At 45.2% G+C, this 23060-nt stretch overlaps 1 protein-coding gene across 11 annotated transcripts in view; it reads left to right on the top strand.

Moving 5' to 3' along the window:
- Window positions 1-457: 457 nt before the first annotated feature.
- Window positions 458-23060, top strand: part of SCML4 (Scm polycomb group protein like 4) — a 113008-nt gene continuing 90405 nt past the window's right edge. For 3 of the 11 annotated variants that reach the window (XR_544968.2, XM_070559186.1, XM_070559184.1), the window contains exons 1-2: window positions 571-708; window positions 795-866. Coding sequence is in view for 3 of the 11 variants with exons in the window: in XM_070559186.1 (XP_070415287.1) it covers window positions 809-866 (58 nt within the window). In the remaining 8 variants the exon portion in view is untranslated. Of the gene's footprint in view, window positions 709-794; window positions 867-23060 lie in introns of all 11 variants that reach the window. The other 8 variants (XM_008520691.2, XM_070559187.1, XM_070559190.1 and 5 more) reach the window with 7 other exon arrangements.

Here is a 23060-nt window from a genome sequence, read left to right as displayed (position 1 = left end):
TCGTTGGAATATTTCTTTTTGTTTTATTTGTCCAAAGTCAAACATCCACTCCTTCAGATCACCAGTGTCTTATAAGCCCGGTGCTGGCCCACACTGCTGCAGGACTGGGACAAAGGGGTGATGTTACAGTCTGGTTTCCATGGCAACAGAGGAGGGCTAATGAAAACCGAAATGTTGGAAACACCCATTCTGACAATTGTGACATAATTCAGGTTATTACAAGGACGTAACTACCAAAGAAGCAGAAGTGTCATTACCTTGCAGCTCATGTCGGCAAAAAGCTACAGTGCACATTTCTCTTAGTTAGGCTGCTAAGAGGAAGGAAACACACACACACACACACACACACACACACACACACGCACATGCACGCCTCGTTTTCTGCATGTAAAATGTGTGTGTTCTTTAAAAGCCAGTGGTTGGCTGGTTTTCCGGACATGATGTGGTTGAAGCTGTCATCGTAATGGAAATTCATTGCTGTAGCTATGGTAAATCGAGTTTTCTGCCTGTGCTGAATGCATTAGTCTAATGAGATGTTTGCAGCCGGAGAGCAGGGCTGCTGGAGACTAACTGTGAGCTCCTAACACACGGGTGGAAGATTAGCTTTTGCAATACTCGGTTTGGGTGTACTGAAAGTCATCTGTCTTCTGAGTCAACATTCCCGGCCTGGTAAAGAACCAGATCAGTGCTCTGGTGAACGAGCTGTAGGTAAGGGAGATGCACAATCGCAGGGTGTGCCGTCGACACGGGATCCTTCTCTTCTTACTGTCAGCATGACAGCTTACCTGTTTCAGGTTTTCTCGGTTGCATGCCTCCGTCTCCGGCAATGCACGAGTGTCCTGAAGTAAAACCACTGCGGCCGGCAGGTAAACTTAAGTTCCTCCTACTCAAAATACAATGTTTGCTTTCAACCAGATCTCAGAGGGGAAGATGCAGTAGAGAATTACATAGTTTATAAATTTTAGGTATATACATGTTCACTGCTCTTTAACTCTGCATTTAAATATGTAGAAAGTTATATTTTTCCCCAAACGCGAACTCTAATAACTGGTTAGCTTTTTTCCTTTTTTTGGCATGATGATTTCACTTTGCTTTGTTTTGTTCTTTAATTTAAAAAAATTGCAGTATGTTATGGGATAAAAAATACTTACCTAAAATTTAAATTTTAAAATCGATGTGTTATGAACATGCGAGGTGGCTTTTTAAATTGAATTTTATTTTTAATACCCTAGGTGGAATACTTTACGTGTCTTTGTGCTGGTTTTTCCTAATTTCCTGGGGCAGATGAGAATACGATGTATTGCTAGTTGCTGGTGTTGGTTGGTTTTGGGGAAAAAGTCAGGTGACTATGGAGTGTCAGGAGCAGTCTTTCCAAGTTCAAATACAGTCACCTACTTCCCAGGTGGGGTCTTGAGTGATTGAATCCGGTGACACAAGGCTTCCTTTCCAAGTTGCTTGCTGCGAAGGATAGAAATTGGATGAGGGTGAGGTGCCTGCTGTCTGTAAGTCGTTTGACAGAGTTGTTGAGGGGCTGGGTCAAAGTTCTTTCTCTAATAGTAACAAAAGGTGGCTCGTGATGTTGTCTCTCGATTCTGTGACAGCTCTCCAGATGGTTAGACGGTCAACAGCTTTCTGAGAAAGTGGCTTTTTGGTTGGCCTCAGACACTGTGGTCCTGGAGAGAGTAATCTAGGCGCTCTGGAATCGAGATATTTGTTGTATATTCTGTGTGTTTTCTTCTTTTTCAATCAAAGGAACCATTTTTGAAGAGTGAGAGATGTACTTGCTTTTTTTTCCCAAGACAAAAAAAATGAAATAAAATGTTTGGAGTGAAAGCATAAAAATAACTGAGAAGGAATTTACAGTGTGGTTAAGGAAACTACCTAGGGGAACAGTATCTGCGTGGAGTATTTTTTACGCTTCTTGGTAGCATGAGCCCGAAAAAATGAGGGGAGTGTTTGAGCAACGGCAGCTGGGCAAAGATTACCTGGAAAAGTAGTCGTGATCATCTAAACTCAAACAAAATGTTCATGTAGAACCTTCAGTTTTAGGAAAGCTGTTGGTTGGCTTCAAAATCTTTACTTTTAAAAGCTATTTGAGACAGATATTTCTAAAAATATGAATGTGTTTTCTTTAGCTCTTTAAGTTGCGTTACGTGGAGAGGTTCTGTCATATTTTAGCAAATGTATCAGTCTGCTTGATTTGTGGAATTATAGGAAGAGTGCAAATCTCACAAAAACCCAGTTCTTTTATGTTTAAATTTCTTCCTCGTGGCACCAAAATTACTTTTTATTTTGCTGCAAAAAAAAAAAAACAAAAAAAAGGGTAAATGAAGAGTAATAGAAAGAAGAGAAACGAGAGTAAATTGCTTTCGGTCATTTATTGGTTTTTGGTGGTGTGTTTTCGAGGCAAGTGAAACCAGCAGAAGTGGTTTCACTTTCTGGTTCTTGGCTTCTGGGGGCTGGGGTCGCCGGCTTCCTCCAGCAGCAGGTAAGGCAAGCTGACCAGCTGCTGGAAAGCAAGCCCGCCCCAAGGGCTGTCACCCTGCTGTAAGAACTTTCACACTGAAAATTCGAAAAAGTCAAGACTTTTTAAATGTTAAATAATGTTTGCCTATTATAAAAATTCACGCGATGCCCCAAAGTACCAAGACAGAATTTTAAATTTTTTTAGGCTTTGAATGATGTGAAAATCATGAGCAGATTGCGTTAAACCTTTCATAATGTGGTGGTTTTTATTTATTTTTTTAGTCTCAATTTTGGATCTCCAATTCGTCCACAAGTCTAAGAAAACGTTACTAAAGTTCCCTTAAATCAAAATGAGGAATGCTCAGGGAGAGATAACCTTTACGAACATCTGGGGAGTTAGATTTTAGAGTGTTTTGTAGGTCTGTTTACAGTGTGCCGTGGCAGGAGGACACATCACACACACACTCGCCCCTTCTGACACCTTAAAACGGGCGTTGGGTCTAGGCAGAGATGCGGGCGGAAGCTCGAACCCTCCCCAGGGGCCCCCGGCGGAGCTCCGCGGGACGCTGTTCCTCCCGGGTCTGTACCCCTGGAAGCCTCAGCATCACACTGACGCCAAGTGGCCGGGAAGTGCTTACGGCAACCCACACGTCCTGAAGAAAGCAGAGGCGACACTGCCCCTTGTCAGGCTGGGGGCTTCAGATTCCAAGCTCCTCCAGTTTCCTTCGCTGCCGCTTCCCCTCCACTGAGCCTTCTGCTCTTCGGGCATGGTGTGGCAGAGGAGGGAAAGGAGGTGCAGAAAGCCTCTCTTCTACTACCTATCAAAGAGAATAAAACTCGGTCTGACATTTTAGAGATGAAGTTTGTGAAAGCAGTCTCTTTAGGCGTGAACACATGTGCTTCTTAATTTTAGTGGGCAAATTGGACATTGCGAGGAGGAAGCTTTAAGGGCCGCCAGGGACATCTTACTTCTTAATCCTGCGATCTCCCAAAAGCCTAGTTTGAGATTTACACGTTTTTAATGTTTTTGTTGCCTTCAAAGGCAGACAGGTGAGGAGAGAAGAGGGGGATTAAAAACAGCCCCTGGGAGAAAAATCAAATGGTTTGGTACATATGTAACGTAACAGAAGCCACCACTGTGTCTAGTAAATTACTCTAAATTTTAATTAATGAGTCACAAAAGCCACACCACAAGCTTTAAAAATTACCCCTTTATCAATAAGGTGATAATTAACTTTCTTTGGAATTAACAATTCTCTCAGCTCCGGGCAGTACGCAGCCTAGTAAATTCTGTGGAATGCTGCCAATTTTTAACAATTGGTCTTTTGGCAAACCTACTGGATTTTAATTCAAACGTCTATTGTGACATTTTCCAACGTGGTTCAAAGACCATTAGGATCACCCAAATTATTGTAAAATTTCTGAGATTGAGAGGGCAGCTCGGAATGTTTGGATTGCATTTGAATCTGTCGCTTTCTCTTTCTTCATTTTCCTTTTCTACCTTCCTCCCGCCCCCAACCCCAAACCTCTGCATTCGCAAGAGCGCCACACTCTAGTCTGCTATAAATCTGGGCTAGAATCTCTGCTATAAATCGCTGTGGCGAATCCTGCGCTCGTTGGTACGCACGTACCAAGTTCCAAGGCTTTGGCTGCGAGCCCACGAGGTTCGAAGTGTTTTTCATTGTTGTTGCCCGCATCTCGGTTTCAGTTCTGGCAAAGGTTCGTTCCTTAATATTTCTGCAAACTCTCACCCGCCGCTTGTCAGATGCCGAGATTTAGATTGAGATTCAAAGAAGAGGAGCTTCAGGCAGAAAGGGCCGTTTCGGACGTGCTCACGGCTGTGTGAAATCTGGCTTATTCTGACCTACACGTATTAATGTCTGAAGAGGTACAGAGCATAGAGAATTTCAGAGCAGCCTGCTCCACAAGGACCCTCTTAGACGCACGTGCCTGCATGCACACACACGCACACACACACGCACACCCCAGTGCTGCTGGTCGCTGGTGGGCAGCATTCAGGGGCAGCCTGATGGCGATGCTTGTATTTGGCCACAGAGGCTGGAAGGCAAGGTTGATGGGTACCAACCACTCCTTCAGAAGTCAGACGTCTCTCTCCTCCCTCTGGATTCCTCACACATTAGCATTGGTGGGCTCTTGCTCCTCTCAGCCTAGAGACCTGGCTGGGACAGGATGCTGGTGACAAAGCTTCCTGCTGGGTTAAGTTGGCAGTTCTGACACAGTCAAGAATATCTCTGCCTTTGGGAGGGTAGGATGGAGATGAGCAGCAAGCAGGATGGGTGCGTTCTGGAGTAAATCAGCACTTTCCAATCAGAAGAGTCACTTTGCCACCACTAAGAAGATAAAGTGCCTCTGCTCCTTGCAATGATTACTTTGTGGACTGCTCTTTTAAGGCAGAGAGAATTTATTCTCCAGTGACAGTTCTCACTTTATGTTAAGTTGAAAAGTCATTCCACTGAGTCTAGGTGACACCCTGGAGTAACGGGGATATGTTCTGAGATCCGCATCACAGGCTTCCCTGGGATTGTCGTTGTTCCTGTTTGCCCAGTTGTGTGTTATTGAGAATCTGGTGACACAGAATGATGTAAGCTCCTCTTTCCTCTCCCACCAATTCAGACAGTTCTACCTAAATTTTTATTTGTGGGGAGGCAGATGTGCATTTCTTTTTCAGCAACTGCATTTATCGATCAGAGAAATGGAACTTGGTCCTGGCGTTGCTGATCTCCAAGAATGATTGCACGCTCCTGCAGCCAGGCTGTGCCACCCCTTTGAAGAAGGGGCTGGGCGAGGAGTGGTGGCCTTACTTTCTCCATAAGGCACACAAAACAGAAGCAGAGGAGTAGAGTTGGCTGTTAGGACAAAATTAATATGCCAGGGAAAATTAGTGTCAATCCTATGCTTTGAAAGGTGCCCATGCTGTCGGGTTAGCCCCATCATGGTGACTCACCTTTTGGGAGTAACAAAAGCCTTTGCCCTTTTTCTCTCTCTGTGCTGATCCTTCTAGAGCAAAAGCCCTAATTCTTTCAAAACAGAAACATATGGCTTGAAAGTAATCCTAAAGAAATATGCAGTCTTTCATGAAGATGAGTACTGAACTTGGGAACAAAAGCTGAGCTGGGCAGAGCAAAGAATTCCCCTGGTTGGGTCCCAGTCCAGCCAAGGGAAAATGGCACTGAACAGAGAGGTACTGGGATAGAACCCTGAGGAAAGAGCCTATTCTAGTCCCTTTCCAATGAGGATCTGACCATCACTCTCCCTCCTAGATCCCCTGGTGCGGTCTAAAAAGGATTCAGTAATAGCTAACAGTAGTACATGGCTGTCAGCTTATAGACCTTATGGGTCCTTTTCTTTTGGATTGGAGAAAAGCTTTTCAGTTTTCTGTTTTGCATTTGTCCACAGGTCATCCTGGGAGATCATTGTTCTAATGAGAAAACCAGGGCTGAACACCAAGGGCTGTGCTTTTTCCCTCGTGTCCACAGCCAGGCCCTGAGCCCTCTCACCAGACCGATGCTAACACTCTCAGTGGCCATGTCTGAGGGTCTGCCTTGGATGCAGCCTTCAAGCTGGCCTGGGGCTGCCTTAGGGTTTTACTTCTGTTTGGACAAGCAACTGAGGCCTTGATAAATGAAGAAAGGGAGAACCGAAGAGAAAAACACAAGGTGGAAACCAACTTCAGGGCATCCACGCTTTTTGTTTTGGAGCTGGGATTGGGAGGTTGTATAACTTAACCAATTCCTTTGGGACTAACCATTTCTAAGCTATTACAAGCCAATAGGCATCATTTTCTTTCTTTGTAGCTTTCCAAGAAAGAGGCTGACCTCTTTCCTCCACAGTCCTTTGCAGTCCTTTAGGATTTAGTGCCCACTCTATTGGGAAATGATGGTGATGTCAAGGGTTAGTCACATAATTAGCTCTTAAAATATGCTGTTCATCCCCAAAAGAATAACTCGAAAGTGTTGTGTGAGGCATTGGGTTTATTGATCAGTAAAGAACTCTACTGTGGGAATAGATTTCTGTCATTTTTCAGAAATCATTAATCCTTGGTTTGGTTCACTCTGTTGCCATTGTTGCCTGTGCTGGGGGAGCTTGCCATGAAATTTGAGGGTCAATCCAATAGCCATCTGTGCATTCCTTCTTATATTGGGAATTCTCCCTTTCAGATGCCAAGAGATGCATATTACTTTTTAATGAGTATTTATTTTTTTGTGAGGAAGATTGGCCCTGAGCTAACATCTGTGCCAGTCTTCCTCTATTTTGTATGTGGGATGTTCCCACAGCATGGCCAGATGAGCAGTGTGTAGGTCCGCACCCAGGATCTGAACCCACAAAGCCCTGGCCGCTGAAGTGGAGCACTTGAACTTAACCACTACACGACTGGGCTGGCCCCAATTATATCACTTTTAAAACCTCATTTACAAATGGAAATGGAAAGCTGTAGACAGGTTTAAATTTTGGTGCATAAATTACAAAGGATTGAAACAATGAAAAAAAAAACCAAAGACACAAAACCCTACTTGTTCTAATGCCTGGAATCACCACCCACAATATGGAAATACAGCTCTTGTTCTGAGTGCTTGTTACATAATTAATATTAAGTACTTAACGTAAATAATGAGGGCAAAGTGTATGGTGGGGTGATGTTGGTGCCTGATGTGGAAATGGTTAATTGGTCCCACAGTGAGAGGCTCTACAACTGTATGTTGCCTTAATGAGACCAGGTGAATATAAACTCTCTCCAGGGAATTGAAGTTGGAAAATCAAGTTGGCGTGTGATGTGTGTGACAGCATGTGGGGGCCGATGATATGTGTTGGTACAGAGGACTGGTCCTTTCTTTCTATTGTCTCCCTTTTAGTTAGAAGTCATTTGGTGTGAACTCAGTAAAGAAAAAGGCACTAAAAGTTCTCTGATAGCAGAGTAAGGAAAAAGTACATTCAGAAAAGTTTGTTTCACACACATTTCTTGGGAATCAGCCCAAATCTCTGCTGAGGTCAAGGGCTGAGTTCTTACTAATTGGCTGGAGACCCAGAATAAGGTGGAATAAACTGGAAGTGTAATCATTAAAAAAAAGCATTTCTGGGCACAGGTTAGCTCACCATTTTTATGACTATATTTGACATTTTCATGCCTGAAGAAAAAAATTTCCACGGGACCAAAGACATAGCTGGTCCTTGTAGATTTTACAGTGGACAGGGTGGGTTCCACGGCTTACTGGACAAGTCAAGCAAACCAGGGCACCCTTTGGCCGAGATTTCCTGTACTCTGCTGTGTACTTGGTAGACTGATTATCAGTTTCCATGGGATTTTCTTTCTCATCCCTGAGAATACAGATTTAGGATGGGACAAGGAGAATTTACGCTGGGACCATGGAGCCACTTAAGTCCCAGACCATTTTCCAGCCAGCTCACCCCTCTGTGGAAGCTGGAGGGTTACAATAATCACCCAAATAATGAGTTTGGGGGAAAAACATCTGACATTTGAAGGGAAGAATTAAAAGCAAAACCTGTACTTTGAGAGGTGGTCTCTAAGTGATTCCCAGATTCCTAGATTGAATGGGTTTTGAAGAGCTCTCTCCCAGGGCAAGCCACTGGGCCACGGGGCCCACCCTGTTTCCCTTGCGTCTTTGAAGGATGCAGACAGCGCAGCCTCCAGCCTCAAGATGTCCACGTGTTAGCAAGGGGATTTTCCCCTCCAGAATAGCCCCCAGTTTCCTCCTTCAGTAACTTCTGCCTCCTCTGAGGGCGTACTTCTGTCCTCAGGGCTGCACAGAACAAATATGAGTGGATCAGCATGGATTCTGACTGAGAAAAGTCAGATTAATGGCTACCAGTAGGACCCAGGGAAAGTATGGTGGCAATGCTGGGCCTCCCTGAACCTCCTCTTTTCACCAGGGATGGTATTCCTTGTCAGTCCCCACTGCTGAGGCCCGGTGTCTTCTTGAATGTGACAAGTGCTTAATAAATATTTGTTGAATGCATGAGTGAATGATTGAATGAATGACACTGTCAGCATGGTGGAGGCAGCATGGCATTGTGGAAAGAGCATGCACACTCTTTGGTGTTACCCCTACTTCATTAGCTCATACGATATAATATTGCAGAATTTTCTGGGAAGGTTACTTGGGATATTGTATATAAAGTTCAATGGAAACAGCATATGGAAAAGGGCTTTGTAAACTGTAAAGTGCTGTGCGAATGGTAATAAATGTACGTTCCCATTTATGGAGCATCGTATGCTTAGGGATGCTAAGAAAGGCACTCAACATGCTTCACCTTATTTATCTTGTTTAATCCACTTAGGAAGTCAATAAGAGAAGGGCTATGTTTATCTCCATTACACAGATGGGTAAACTGAGGCTTATGTTAAATAACTTGTCAAGGGTCATGGCCATAGGAAGTCTGCTGAGTCTTTTCTTCTCCAGTTTTGAAAGCCAATTGGGACATTCAAGTCTTTTCACCTGTGGGGGCTGAAGAGAAAGAGCTCTTTCATGCCTTAGAGCCAGCTGCTCCTGTTCGGCCTGGCTGGGGTGTTCCCAGGTCCAGCAGGTTCCAGAAAGGAAATGATTCCCTGGTGTTTCCACTTGGAAACGCATTTTCGATCCACAGCAAACTTCTTTTAAAGCAGCAGACGCTCAGTCTTGTCACACTCAACCCTCATTTTTATTGCAAATATTTTTTAACGCCCTGTTTACAATCCCGAAGTGAAATTCCCAGAGAATATAATCCACCCACGCCCATAATTTAAGAAAATCCGTATAAAGCCGTAACCGAAATATAAAGAGGATTGAAGGCAAAGTAGTGTACAATTACTTCTGGTGGCCATCATAATGAAGTGACCAGGTGCCTGACATCTGCTACTTCCACTTCAGCCTCAAACAGGGGACCAGTACTGGGGACTCAGTTAACATGAGCTGGTGCTGCGGCCGGCAGCTTGATTTTCCAAAATGGTAAACGATACTTGGAATTCCGACCAAAACAGAGAACTGTCTTCCCTCGATTTGCATACTAACTGCATTCCTAGAAAATAAAGTGTATATGACAGCTGAGTAGAAATACATTATGTTTATGTGTAAAAAGAAGTGAGTTCTAGGTTCAGAAAAATGGAGTTTTCACTTACGTAACTATATGACAAGACAGCGCTTGTTAGCGGGACAGCTCCGAGGGTCCAGCATCCCCATCTCTGCCCTCTGAATACAGTAATGCTCACCCCACCCCAACATTGTACGAGATAAAACCATCTCCAACATATTTCCAAAGCGCTGCTCGGCAGGGGATGGTCTCACCACTGCTGAGCACCTGTGGATCGGAGCACGCTGACCCACCATGCATTTCCCTGTCTCCTACTCCCCCAAACACCTGATAATTATGGTTTAGAAAGAAGATGGTGCTGTTGGCCGGTTCCCTACATGATTGCTGAACAAAGCCATCTCAAATATCATGGCGGGAATTTGGGGGGTAACTTTGACATCCTGGGAAGATGCTGGCTAGCGAATTTCCTCTAAAAACTTGCAACTTGAGGCTAAGAGAGAAGACGCTTTCTATCATGTCTCATTCTCCTTCAGATTATGCATCGGTTTTATCATAAACGTAGTATTTTTTTAAAAAACCTTTGTAAAGTCCCCGCGGTTCTCTGGTTTTGCTTGAATGCATTAATGCTTTCTGAGGACTGTGGTGGTGCAGGCTTTGTCCTAGGTATCCACACGACAGCCCTGGGACGTCTCATTATTCCACTTCACAGACAAAATCCCCGAGATTCAGTGAGCTTAAGCAACTGGCTCCAGGTCGCCCAGTAAGTGGTGTAACTGGTCTCAAAGCCAGGTGTGTCTGACTCCAAACCCATCCCTTTGCCCCAGTGTGAGCTGGCTCCTGTATTAGTTCTGGATGGTACGCTTTGATCCAGGATGTGGAAATCCTGTATCTGAGGACTTTCTCGTTATTCAGAACGTAAAAATGGGGAGGAGGAGTAAAGATGGCCACAGATGCTTTGACGTTCTTTCCACGGAGCTGTGGGGTCTAATTCCCCTCTCCTTGACTCTGGGCTATCCTAAGTGACTTGCTTGACTCATAGGATGTGGCAGAAGTGACATTCCAGGGTTGACATAAGGAGCCTTGCAGCTCCACCTGGGGGTCTTGGAAGGCTCGCTCTCGGAGCCCTGAGCCACCACATGACAAGTACGACTGCCCCAAGGCTGTGGGGTAGTGAGATGCCCAGGAGGGTGAGACAGCAGGGAGGGAGAAGGAGGCAGGAAACATGGAGCCGCTAGACATGTGGGTGAAGAAACCATCTTGGGAGTGGATCCTCCCGTCCCAGCCTTCCCAGCTGATACCACAGAGATCAGAGACAAACGGCCCAGTCAAGCCGTTCCTGAATTCCTGACCCACAACATGGTGAGACATAACAAGCCACAAGGCTTGGAGTAGTTTTAAATGTAGCAACTGATAAGTGGAACATGTAGTCATGGCGTTCTTTCTGTTGTATTGTGTACCGAGGATTATTTTTGATGCCTATGAGAGAAGGATTTTCTACTTGAAAAGGAAGGTAAGATTCACTATAAAATACGGTTGATTTTCATTTGCTTGGGATTGAAATGAGAGACGGAAGTTTTGTTCTATATACAGTGACCATCAGAAGTGTGTGTTTTCAGGGGGACTATTATTTTAGTAAGTGTCTGTTTAATTTTACAGTTAGTTTATATATTCAAAATTTTAACAAAAAATACTTGATTTGAGTTTATGAATGTGACATAAAGTTTCATTTAAAAATTTATTTATTTAGATAGGCCATTTAAAGATTTAGTAAGTATTAAGTAACTACAGTACAGGAGGTGTATGAATCAGGGTTCTCCAGAGAAACACAACGAATAAGATAGACAGATGAATGATAAATAGATTGATAGATAAATGATAGATAGAGATTTGTGTAAGAAATTGGCTCACATGATTGTGGAGGCTGAGAAGTCCCATGATCTGTAGTCAGCAAGCTGGAGACCCAGGAGAGTGGATGGTGTAGTTCCAGTCCAAAAGCTGGCAGACTCCAGACCCAAGAAGAGCTGATGTTTCAGTTCGAGTTCAAAGGCAGGAAAAAAACCGATGTCCCAACTCAAAGGCCATCAGACAGGAGGAGTTCCCTCTTACTCAGCCTTTTTATTCTATTCAGGCCTTCAACTGATTGGATGAGGCCCACCCAAATTAGGGAGAGCAATCTGCTTTACTCATTCTACAGACTCAAATATTAATCTCATCCAAAAACTCCTCACAGATACACTCAGAATAATGTTTGACCAAATATCTGGACACCCCATGGTCTAGTCAAGTTGACACATAAAGTTAACCATCACAGGACATGTTCAGACATATCAAATATGCAAAGGTTGTACCTAAGGATGAAGTTTGGTAAGCACAGCTTTGAGCCTTAGGCTGTCCCCGTCTCTGGTCCGAGGGTTTGGAGCTGAAATCCTGGGTGGTGTTGCTTAGTTCATCCATAGGGACTGGGATCCTCTGAGTCCTTCCCAAAATGCCTCCTGGGAAAGTCATCCTTCAACTTTCAGAGTAGCTTTTAGAGAATGTCCCTGTTGGTGACTCTCATTCTGGGGAAGTTTGGGCCACCCTTCATGTTCCAGCTGCCCTCTCAGGAATGGCCATTTCCCAGCATCCCACAGCTGGCTGCCATGTTTACTGCCAGTGCCTTGGGCTACCCACAGTTTTGCAGCTGCAGTTCAGGCTCCCTGCCAGCTTCCACACAGGATCATATGTCACAGCAAGCTTGGTCCTCTAGTGAGAGAATGTCTGTCCTGGAAGTCAAGGTCATTGGACACCCTGTCTCACTATTTAATGTTAAGTCTGGTTCAGCAGTGACAAGGAGCTCAGAGGTGATGTATATGATATGACATCATAGGAGCTATGATTGGTCCATGCCTCATGGCCGTGAAGGCAGCTGGACATTTTCATGCCCGCCCTGGGCCCCACTTGTTTATGTGATGCCATGTGGCACCATCAATTTCACTTACCCACTGTCCACTCTCTGAATTTGTGTCCAAACTACCCCCAGAAGCAGGATAAAAATCTTTAGGTCAGTGCTTTTATCTCTTTAGCCTCTTGGACTTGAATTGTCATTGCAGAACAGAAAATCAGTGATGGGCACCTCCTTGGGATGGAAGAAGACATGTCTTTCTCTTTAGGCGGATGCCTTTTGATTGGGGCATTCTGGGCAAACCTCAGCTTACTCAAAGTGCTGCAAATCAGTGTAACCAGTTCTTGCTCTCTTCCCATCTTCAGCTGTCTGAGAGAGGGGTGGAAGTGTCCACCCCGTGGAATGATGAGTCATGGTAGGACTAGAGAGAGGAGCGGGGTAGGTTGATTCAGATGTAATACAAGGGATGACAAGAAGCACAAAATTCAATAAAGAAAACAAACAAGTTCACAAAAACAAGATGTATTTATTTTAATTACATATTTATAGGATGGAAACGGCAGTGATCTCTGTCCCATGCTAAAGACGAAAATGTGTTCACAGTGCCTGTATTTGCCTGCTGGGGCCGCCATAACAAAATACCGGAGGCTGGGCAGCTTGAAGAACAGAAGTTTGTTTTCTCATGGCTCTAGAGGCTAGAAGTCCAAGATCAAGGAGTAAACTGGTTTTTCCTGAGGGCTTTCTCTTTGGCTTATAAATGGCTACCTTCTTGCTGTGTTCTCACAAGACCTTTCCTCTGTGTGTGGGCACAACCCGGGTGCCTCTCTCTCTTCTTGTAAGGACACTGGTCCTATTGGATTAGGGCCCCACCCTTATGACCTCATTTAACCTTAATTGCCTCTCTAAAGGCCCTGTCTCTGAATATGGTCACATTGAGGGTTAACCCTTCAACATACCAATTTTGGGGGTACACAATTCAGTGCATAACAGCGCTTATCTTAAGATTTCATCTGGCGGTTTTCATCTATTTCCCTATAAACTCTCAATGGCAAATGTGCCTAACAGTGGTCTCATGACTTAGCAAACACCTACATTTCTTCAAATTTTAGGTCAGTCACATTTCTGCTGTACCCACTCGAGATGGCCGAGGGAAGTACTTCCCAAAGGTTCCAACTCTCCCCTCGGGGCAGAGGAAGTCATCTGTTGTTTCCAAATCCTTTTTAAGTGGCAACTGGAGCCTCCCCCTATCTCCTTCTCCCCCAACAGTGCAAGTTCACAAAGTCCATAAAATTGATGAAACTAACCAAGGAGGGTTGTCTTGATAGAGTTAGTCTAGCGTCCCCCAGCTTGTGCTTGCTGACACAGCTCCCACTGTGCCTTCCGCCTCTCCCAGTGGGACATAAGAACACTCCCCCCACCCAGTGGTCAGAAGACATCCCAAGATGCTTTGTGCACCAGTTGGAAGAGGGAGTCTTGAAGATACAGATTCTATTTGAGTGAAAATTACTAATCTCACTTTCATCTGTTTAACTAGCTTTTCTTGAACTCTTCAATCTGAGACTTCCCTCTAGTTCTTGAGAGACTAATTTGTTGAAACTGAATAATTATTGCGCCCTGAATTTTAAGGTGGATGGTTGGATGCATCGTATTGCATCCCCACGAGGTGGTTAACAAGCTTCTTTGTAAGGAGACCGAGAGGCCATAAGTTAAATGTCTTGCTTCAAGATCAGTAACAGCAGCAGGGTTAGGACAAAAATCTTTCATTCTTGAATCCTAGGCCAGAGCCATTGTCAACTGGCCCATAAAGTTTTCCTAGAATCCCTGATCTGAGAGCGGGCAATATGGGATGCTCAAGCATGGAGACGTTTGAAAATACATTGCTTATGACATATACCTCCAACACTCTCCTTACTCATGTTTGAGAGTGTGAATTGAGTTTGACACTGGCCTGTCACAGTTTTGGTTGATGTCCCAGGCATTGAGAGAAAGCACCAGGAGAGCGGTCTTTCCTTGAGGCCAGTGGTTTTCCTGGGGGCTTTGTTGGTGCCTTTCTTTAACCACATACCACCCAACGCCCCCTGACTGAAGATTTCCAGTGGATGCTGGGTCCCGGTGTGGCAGCAGTGTGGGGAGGGCTACAGTGAGAATGAGTGCCCTTGGCTTTGGGTTCCTCGCCTGAGAGCAATGGCATCAAGATTGTTGAGTAAGCCTCCAGGACAGATGCCAATGTCCAAAGGGGCCAGCACCAGGGCTCCACCTTGTCAGCCCAGGAATGGCCTCTGCTGGTTAACTGCCCCTTCCCCACTCACCACGTGAGCATGGGGACTGGCATAGAGAGGTGCTCCCCACGTTTTCTGGATGGATTAAGGATATATGGACAGAAAGGGGATGGGGGGGTTACATACCCAAAGACCTGCTTGGCTAGCTCCCCGAGGTCCAGGTTGGAATTTCAACTGTATTAATGGATCTCCACCTACATGTTCCACAGGCACCCTAAAGTCAACATTTCCAAAGCCTGACTCATCTTCTCCTTTATTCTGACTTCATGAGAGCTATCACTGCTTCCCCATCTATCCAAGAGGACAGTTTCAGAATCCCAAATTCTCCTCAAGTTCAAGTTCTAATTGATGCTACTTCCAAAGGAGTTTCCTGCACTTCCCCCTTTTCTCCCTCCACCCTCTCCTTTCCCTTGCTCAGGCCCTCGTTAGCACCCTGCACCTGGACCATAGCCTTGGCCTTCAGCCCAGCCTCTCTGCCTGCAGCCCCCCTCCCTTCACCCCCCTCACGCATTCCTCCGAGCTTATCTTTGTCAGACATTCATCCACTTTAGTGGCTCAGCTGCTTACAAATCTCAGACAGATTCCATTGCTTACATCAGTGGTTGCCAAATGTTTGGACTGTGGCCCCCATCACAGATAATTCCTCAAGTGCACATCCCCAATATATATATATATATATTCATAGATTGTATACATACTACTATATTAATGCATTACACATATTATAAACGTACACAAAAATGTTTTGACATTTGATATGAGAAAGGCCACATGAGCCTTTGCCCTTCCCCATACATTCTCAAAGCCTCTGTGTCTTTTCACTTTCGATTCTTGCATCCTGGAATTCTCTTCCCTCGCTTTTCCAGGTGATGAAATTCTATGTGTCCTTCAAAACATGACTTACACGTCACTCCCCGGAGCCTGATCCTCCACACAGACTTCCTCTGTGCCGCCTTTATATACGGTATTTAGATCTTTAACCTTCTCCTGCGGCATGACTTGGGAATGTTCTGGCAGGTATGAAGGAAGAAGGACGGTATCAGGATGTACGTCTCTATTGTTGCCAAAAACAAAACTGTAATAGTAACATATCTTTCCTTCCTTGTAAAACATTCCAAAGGTGTGTTTTGTTTTCTACCTCCATTTCAACTTTCCTGTTACTCCGGGTAAAATACGTCTTCCACAGATGAGTGCGGAAGCAGGCAGCCAGACAGACGCAAAGTGGGGGGAGTAACTGAGGGAGATGTGCAGAAGTAAACTTCCCTCCGAGTATCAAGCAATTAGGCCAATATGATTTAGAACAACAGGATGGGTGAAGTTTGCGTTTGTTTTCCTCCCCATCTGTAATTAATTCACGGAAGTGCTGGAGGATGTTAAATTTCGTAAACGAATAATAGAACCGTTCTTTGAAATAAAAATGGTGGCAGCAACCTAGTCATTTTACAGTAGCGTAAACGGAAGATAATTACAGTTTGAAAGAATGTCCCCGTCCAGCATGAGAACAGAGAACACCAGCGGCTTGTTGCTGTGTGCACAAATTGCAAAGTTTACGTGTGTGGCAGGGAAGTGGCGAAGGATTTTCCGCGTCTAGCTGAAGAGAGCGCTTAACTCACTTTTTAGCTATTTCAACCAGTGTCCTACGGGGAATATGTGCTAATAAACATGACAATAACATTGTAGTGGGACAAGAAGGGCTGACACAGCGTTTTGTTCATTTGTGTTCAGCATCAGCAGGGAGCTTTGCAAGCCCTGGGCAATGAAACAGGAGCATATCGGTTTGACTGTAGGCATTTTAATTAGAAGTCCTGGGAATATCTCTGCGCTGTGGCAGTGGAGTGAGACCGGCCCCACGAAGATTACCCAAGGCACGCTTTCCTCCCAGCCTTCAGCAGCCGTTAGAAGGTTTTACCCGAGGCAGGGGGTTGGGGGAGGGGAGGAAAAGTTTCTAAGAAGAGGAGGACTTCTGGTGGGCTGGCATCCAACTCTAATTAGCTACTCAGCTGTCAGCACCCACAGCCCTTGTTTTAACAAAGTGGTGGCAAAGATTGACAGAAACGGCTCGACCCCATTATGGATCCCAAAGCATTTTTAAAAGGCTCTTTCTACTCTCGCTACCTTTCCGTAATGTGGCTTAAATACAATGCACGAATAAAGACATCATAAATCAAAAGCTGTTACCGCACATGGCCCCTGAAATTTATGGGTATTAAGTAGAAAAAGCTTAGGAACATTTCACCAAATAATTTTCCAATCCCCTAGGACTCATTTGAATTTCCCTCCTCCCCGCCGCCATTGCTGCTGCACGTTTCCCGGCTGCCAGGGATTTATTGCGCAGGAACACCTGAGCCCCAGGGTGGAGGCAGCACACCCTTTGCCACCAGACAGGCTGATTGATTCTTACGGGCTGGAGCTCAGAGCTCTGCCCAGCCACCAGCACCACATGGGCAAAGAGCCAAGAACCAGGAGAAAGACATGGCAGCTGCCCTCAGATCAGTGATGTGGCCTTGGCAATGGTAGAGTCCGTCAGCACTGGACCACTGTCCCCATTGCTTTCACCTTTTGCCCTGGGGCTGGAGGGTGGGGAACTCCAGAGGGAGACAGTGGGACTCATTGGAGGTAAGGGGCCCACTGCCAGGCCAGGATGGGGACTTGCTACTCAAAGCCAGCCCCTTCTGTGATGGTTCTGGGCCACAAGTGCCCTTTGGAGACCCAGTGCTCAGTGCTGGGAGGCAAGGTGCAGAGCAGGCCGTATCCACCAGAGACCAACATTAAGAAGCAGAACCATCCGGTTATGCCCTGGGTGGTGGTTATTATGTCCTACTCTGTTAGTGGAAAAGTAGAAACAATTGGTAGTATTACTTACATTTATTAGTTAATTAATGAACTCGACAAATAATTATTGAACCTCTCTGATGGGTGAGACACATGCAATAACTTACTCTGGCCGTGCAGGTGGACAAAGTCAGGTGAGTGAACACAAGGGCCAGATGTGGGTCTCCTGCTCTTCAAGGATCACCTCCTCCAGGCAGCCTTCCTGTCCTCCTCCAGCCCTTGTACTTATTCTTAGAGGGCCATTCAGGTCTGCACCTCAGTCCTCTTCTCTGTTAGGTTGAGGTTTAGCTATTTCGTGTGTGTGTGTGTGTGTGTGTGTGTGTGTATGTGTGTGATTGTGTCTTCTCCTCACTTAGGGCAAACTCACAGATGAGTCTGTGTGGTGCAGCCTTGGTGTCTGGGCAGCCTGGGGTTGGAATCCTGGTCCTGCCACTGTCCGTGTGGTTAAATCACCACTTTTCATCTTGCTGAGCCTCAGCTTTCCTACCGTTAAAACGCAGACACTAACACTTATATCACAGGTGGCTCTGAGGAGCAAATGAGCGGAGATGGGTCCAACACTTTGTGTGTTGCCTGGCCCACAAGGAACATGCAATAAGTCAAAGCTAATATGATTAAGTCATTAACACGTGGATTGTCAACTGAGCCCCTGTTCAGTGTCTATCAGGGACAAAATCTCTCTTTGATTGTCTGTCTGTCTTGAGCTGAGAAACAGCCCTCTAAGTGGAAAGCTGCCTGGAGAAAGTAGAGAAAGCGGTAGGCATAGGACTCTGTGGTGTCACCCGGCCCTGGGATAAATCCTATTTTATTCAATGAGGAAAGAAAAGAAGGAGCATATCCTTAGACATTCTTCTGAGGCTGAAGGGGATATATAGATCAAGATCTCAGAACCGTGGCCTTCTCTACGTGAATCTCTGTGCTCTGACACTCTTTGATCCCCCGCTGGTCCTGGCCCAATGATGCGAATAATGTCTGTCCATTTCAATGCTATTATTCTTATTATAATTAGGAATATTATCTTTCAGAACTATTATATTTCTCCTCAGGTCTCATTGCCAATATTATAGCTGCCATGAGCTCTTAGATCCAAGGGCCTATAAAATAGCTCACCACATATGTGAAACTTTCTGTCACTCTTCACTGAGCTAAGTTGGGAAATTTATAGTTTAGAAGAACACAGAGTCAAGTTGAAAGTGTGGCTTTGCTGGGTCTGGGCATAACCAGGCTTTTCAACTGTATAGTAGTTTGGCAGCTTTCGTCTAACAGAAACATCAAAGCCCATAAAACCAGTTTAGTGTCAGAGTTTCAAGGTGCTATGTTAAATATTCCTGCAGTGGCTGCCATTCCTCACCTTTTCAAAAGTGAGGGTATAAAAATGGCAGGAGGTGCTGCTTTAAAAAGGCCACAATCTCAATCTTCTTCACAGTGAGTGAGAAAAAGCATGCTGTTGAGGAAGATGGTATGTGGTGTTTTCTCATTCATTCGTATTTTCTTAATATCTGTGACATCCCTGTATTTGAGGTTTTGTCCTGGAATATAAAGAAAAATAAGACATGGTCTGAGCCTTCATGGAGCTGATGGTGTACTCGACGGATCGGCAAATATTTTCTGTAAAGGGCCAAATAGCAAGTATTTTAGGTTTTGGGGGGGCCATGTGGTTTTGATTGTAGCACCCTCAACACTGATTCCAGGACTTCTCCTCCCCCCTCCACTGCTCCCTCTCTCCCTCAAGCCTACTGACCCCCCTTCTCTCCCTACACCCATTCCTCCTCACCTGTAAGACAGGCGGCAGTACCTACAGCACAGGCTGACTGTGAGGGTGAACTGAGCTGACATGCGCAAAGCCCTCACTCAGGCTCTAGCTGCTACTTAAAAATGTTCGTCTGCCTCCCTCCTTTCCTTCCAGATGAATCTGAGGAAGTAAAATTTGCCCCCTCCCCCACCCCAAAGCTAACTCATCTACCTGTGTCCCAACTGCAACCCAAGCATCTTCTCGAAGACCTTTATGTACTCAGCTCTTTCTCTTGAACATTCAGCCTTCCCCTCTGTCTTGTTACACTCTGCCTACAAACACAATTAAGGCTCCTCTCTTTAAAAGAGGGATAAGATGAAGACAAAGACAGAGGAGAAAAAGAGGAGAAGGAAGAGGAAAAGGAAGGAGGGGGAAGAGAAAGGAAGAAGAGGAGAAAGAAGAAGAAGGAGGAAGGAAAGAAGAAACCTCTATTCAACCTTATATCCTTCTCCAGCTACCATTCTCTTTCTCTGTTATCCGAATGGTCTCCGTCTGCCTTCACTTTCCCCTTATCGCTCTTGTTAATTTCTGTTTCTTCCTCATGTTTTTCCTGCTCAGAGGTATGCTGCACCGTGGGAAAGGAGAGCTTTAGGGCCAAGCACATATCTCCACATTGCCTTTGTGGTATCACAGACTCTGGGCAACTTACACAGCACCAGGATCCTCATCTATAAAATGGGAACAATGAGGCTGCCCTCATGATGGGATCATGAGAATTCAGCAAGGTGACCAATGGAAGGCACTGTGCAGGGCTTGGCATGTGGCAGGTGACACTCAGTAAATCCTGTTCCCTTTCTCCTCCATGAGCTGCTTGAGGAAAGGCAGGGGCCTCTGTCCTTGGGGAGATTGGGGGAGGGGGTGGGTAGAGACTGTTGTTCTGAAAAGTACCCCCAAAAAAGACTTTTTCTTTTTTCATCTTTGTTTTTGGAAAAAAAGCAATGTGGGATTCTAGTCATGTAAAGATGGAGATAGATGCGCAGGTTGATTTCATTAGTCAATTAGTTACTCTCCTCAACATATACTTACTCAGCATCAGCTCTATGTTCATCCCTGTGAAAGACCTGGGGATCCAAAGGTGATTCCCGCTTGAGAGGAGCTCTCAATGTCATTGGGGGCGCAGAGAAGTAAGCCAGGCAAGTCACACATAATGACCCCCCCGTGCGTTGAGAGGCGAGCTGTAGGAGGAGTTCCTACAAGTGCCATGGGAATGCAGGAAGGGAGTGGCCCTCTCTGCTGGAAGACGTGGGGAGTCTTGCCATGGAAATGCCCTCTGAGCCAACTGGAAGGATGACTTTGAGGGTGCCAGGGCGAAGAGGGAGGTGAGAAGGGATTCCAGGAGGCTGAAGAGCGTGTGCAAGACAGTGCTGTCTGTGGACCAGTGCGAGCAGGCGCTGGGTCTGGATGGGAGAGAGGTAAGGTGAGAGGAGGCTGAAGGTGCGAGTCTCATCTTGATCCTCCTCTAGGAACCTTAAGACTTATTCTTCCCTGTGGAGGGGAAAGTGGCCTTCCCCATGTGAATCCAGAGGACAGAGGTAAGGCCAAGGGAGAGAAGTTTCTGTGGGGCAGAGCTCAGCTCACAATTAGGAAGAATTCACAATCAGTCACGTCCGGCAAAGGAGCAGGCTTCTACCCTTCACTGTGTGTAAGCAGGAACTAGGGCATGTGGGGGCAGCAAGAATGCGGTGCTGCTCCTCTGCCAAATGTAGAAGGAATTCATAAATGGGATGAGGGGGAAAGATGAACTTGACTCCTAGCATATGTCCTACCCCCCATCCCATCCCACCCCACGGGATGGCCTGTGCTGGCTCTCCCACCTCAGGCTGCAGAGAGAGAAGGGCCTCCTTCCAGAAAAAGGCTGAGTGTCCAGCTCAGCTCTGGGCTGCCTTGAGAACCACAGTTTTGCCACATCTCTTCCTTTCAAGGGATAAAGGGGAAAAAAGGGACACCTGGATAATATCCTCTATTAGCAGGAGAAGTTTGGAGAGTTAGCCAATTTTTAAAATTAAACGGGTGTGTGTATGTATATGCACACACATACACATATACATGGCTACAACATAAAGTATTGTGTTGTGATTCCAAATGTTAGATCTGCTTGGGATGCTTAAACAACATATTGCGATTTGAATCTGGCCCACATTCCTTCCTATCTCCTCTGGACTCCCCTGTGGGCATCCCGCCTCTAAAAGGCTGAAGTGAAAATGGAGAAGTGGAGCCGTGGATCCCATCTGGCCTACCCACGGGACTGTCCTCAGGCAGCTATGGGCATTCTGCCAGGACTTAATTTTGTAGCAGGCAGTTGGGGGTTATTTATGTATTTTTAAATTATGTTTTTGAGTTATATAAGTTGTACACACACATATTCCTGTTTAGAATGAAAATTAGTAAATTAGTACAGAATCTATGTAGCTGCATTCTCCACGCAGAAGCTAGAGTGAGCCTTTTAAAACGTGAGTCAGACCACATCTCTGCTCGGCTCAGAGAAAGAGCTAATACTCATAGGTGGCCTACAGGGCACCACATGCTCTGGGCCCCCCATTCTCTGCCTTACTTCATCTCCCTCCCCACCTCCTCTCAGTCACTCTATGCCCAATATTCTGGCCTCCTTGCTGTTCTCTAACATACCAAGTACACAGCCACCACAGGGCTCTTGCACTTGCTGTTTCCTCTGCCTGGAATGCTCTTCACTCACATATCCTTATGATTCACTCTCCAAGTTCCTTGAGGTCTCTGCTCAGATATCCCCTAATGAAAGAAGCCTTCCCAGACAATTGTCAGTTTAAAATAGCACCCTCACTGCCATCGTGCTTTATCTCCTTTAATCTAATTTAGTTTTACAGCATTTATCATCACCTGGCTTATTACATATTTGTTAATTTTCTAGAATATTAGTTCCATGACTTTTTGATGTTATTCATACTATATTCTTAGTGCCTGGAACACTGGCACTTATGAGGTACTCAATAAATACATATTGAATAAATAAATTAATTAATGAAGATTATGGTAAAAAGTAAGAATATCTCTCTCCATCCTCTTATATGCTCGCTCCCATTCCACATTATTCAGTTCTTAGCACTGTAATAGCATATCCTCCTAGGAATTTTCTTTGCATATGAAAGGATACCTAGAGGCATCTGCTTCTAGTTAGGATGTAACTAGTTAGGATGTAGAAGGATGGGAAAAACTTTTGGTCATGGGAAACAACAAGAATAACCCAGAACAATAAAAACTGTACTTTTCAATGGAACTAGTAAAAAGTGATATATGCAAAGAAACCTTGATGAACCATATTCCAGACAGAAAGGAGCCCTTCCTAGATACAGCAGAGAACTCCAGCTTTCATACCTGGGGAGTGGGTAGCTATAGGTAGAGGTAGGAATGGGGAGTTTCCCTAAGGAGGAGTGGCCCTGGGAGCCATTTGAAAGGATGGCTTTTAGTGCACCAGGCCAGAGAAGGGAGGTGAGGAAGGGACTACAGGAGTTGAGAATAGTGTGTACAAAGACAGTGCTGTCTGGGGACCAATGAAAGTATCACTTGGGTCTGGAATGGAGGAGTGGACCTGAAAAAGACAGAAAATTTACAAGGAGAAATCAGTCGAGCTTTATATAATAGTGTGTGCTTCTTGGAGGGATTGGGATCTGAAAGATCTTTGGGTTCAGTCCAAAGACATAAACCACACCAGATATTTGAATAGGGAAGATTTAATATAAAGAATTGCTAACTACATAAAAGGTGGTTAACTCCTGAAAGAGGTAAAGGAGAG

Source organism: Equus przewalskii, chromosome 9 (genome assembly GCF_037783145.1).
Source record: "Equus przewalskii isolate Varuska chromosome 9, EquPr2, whole genome shotgun sequence".
NCBI classification, from domain to species: Eukaryota; Metazoa; Chordata; class Mammalia; order Perissodactyla; family Equidae; genus Equus; species Equus przewalskii.
Note: the sequence above shows the minus strand (reverse complement) of the source record. Positions and strands in the feature narration are given on the sequence as shown.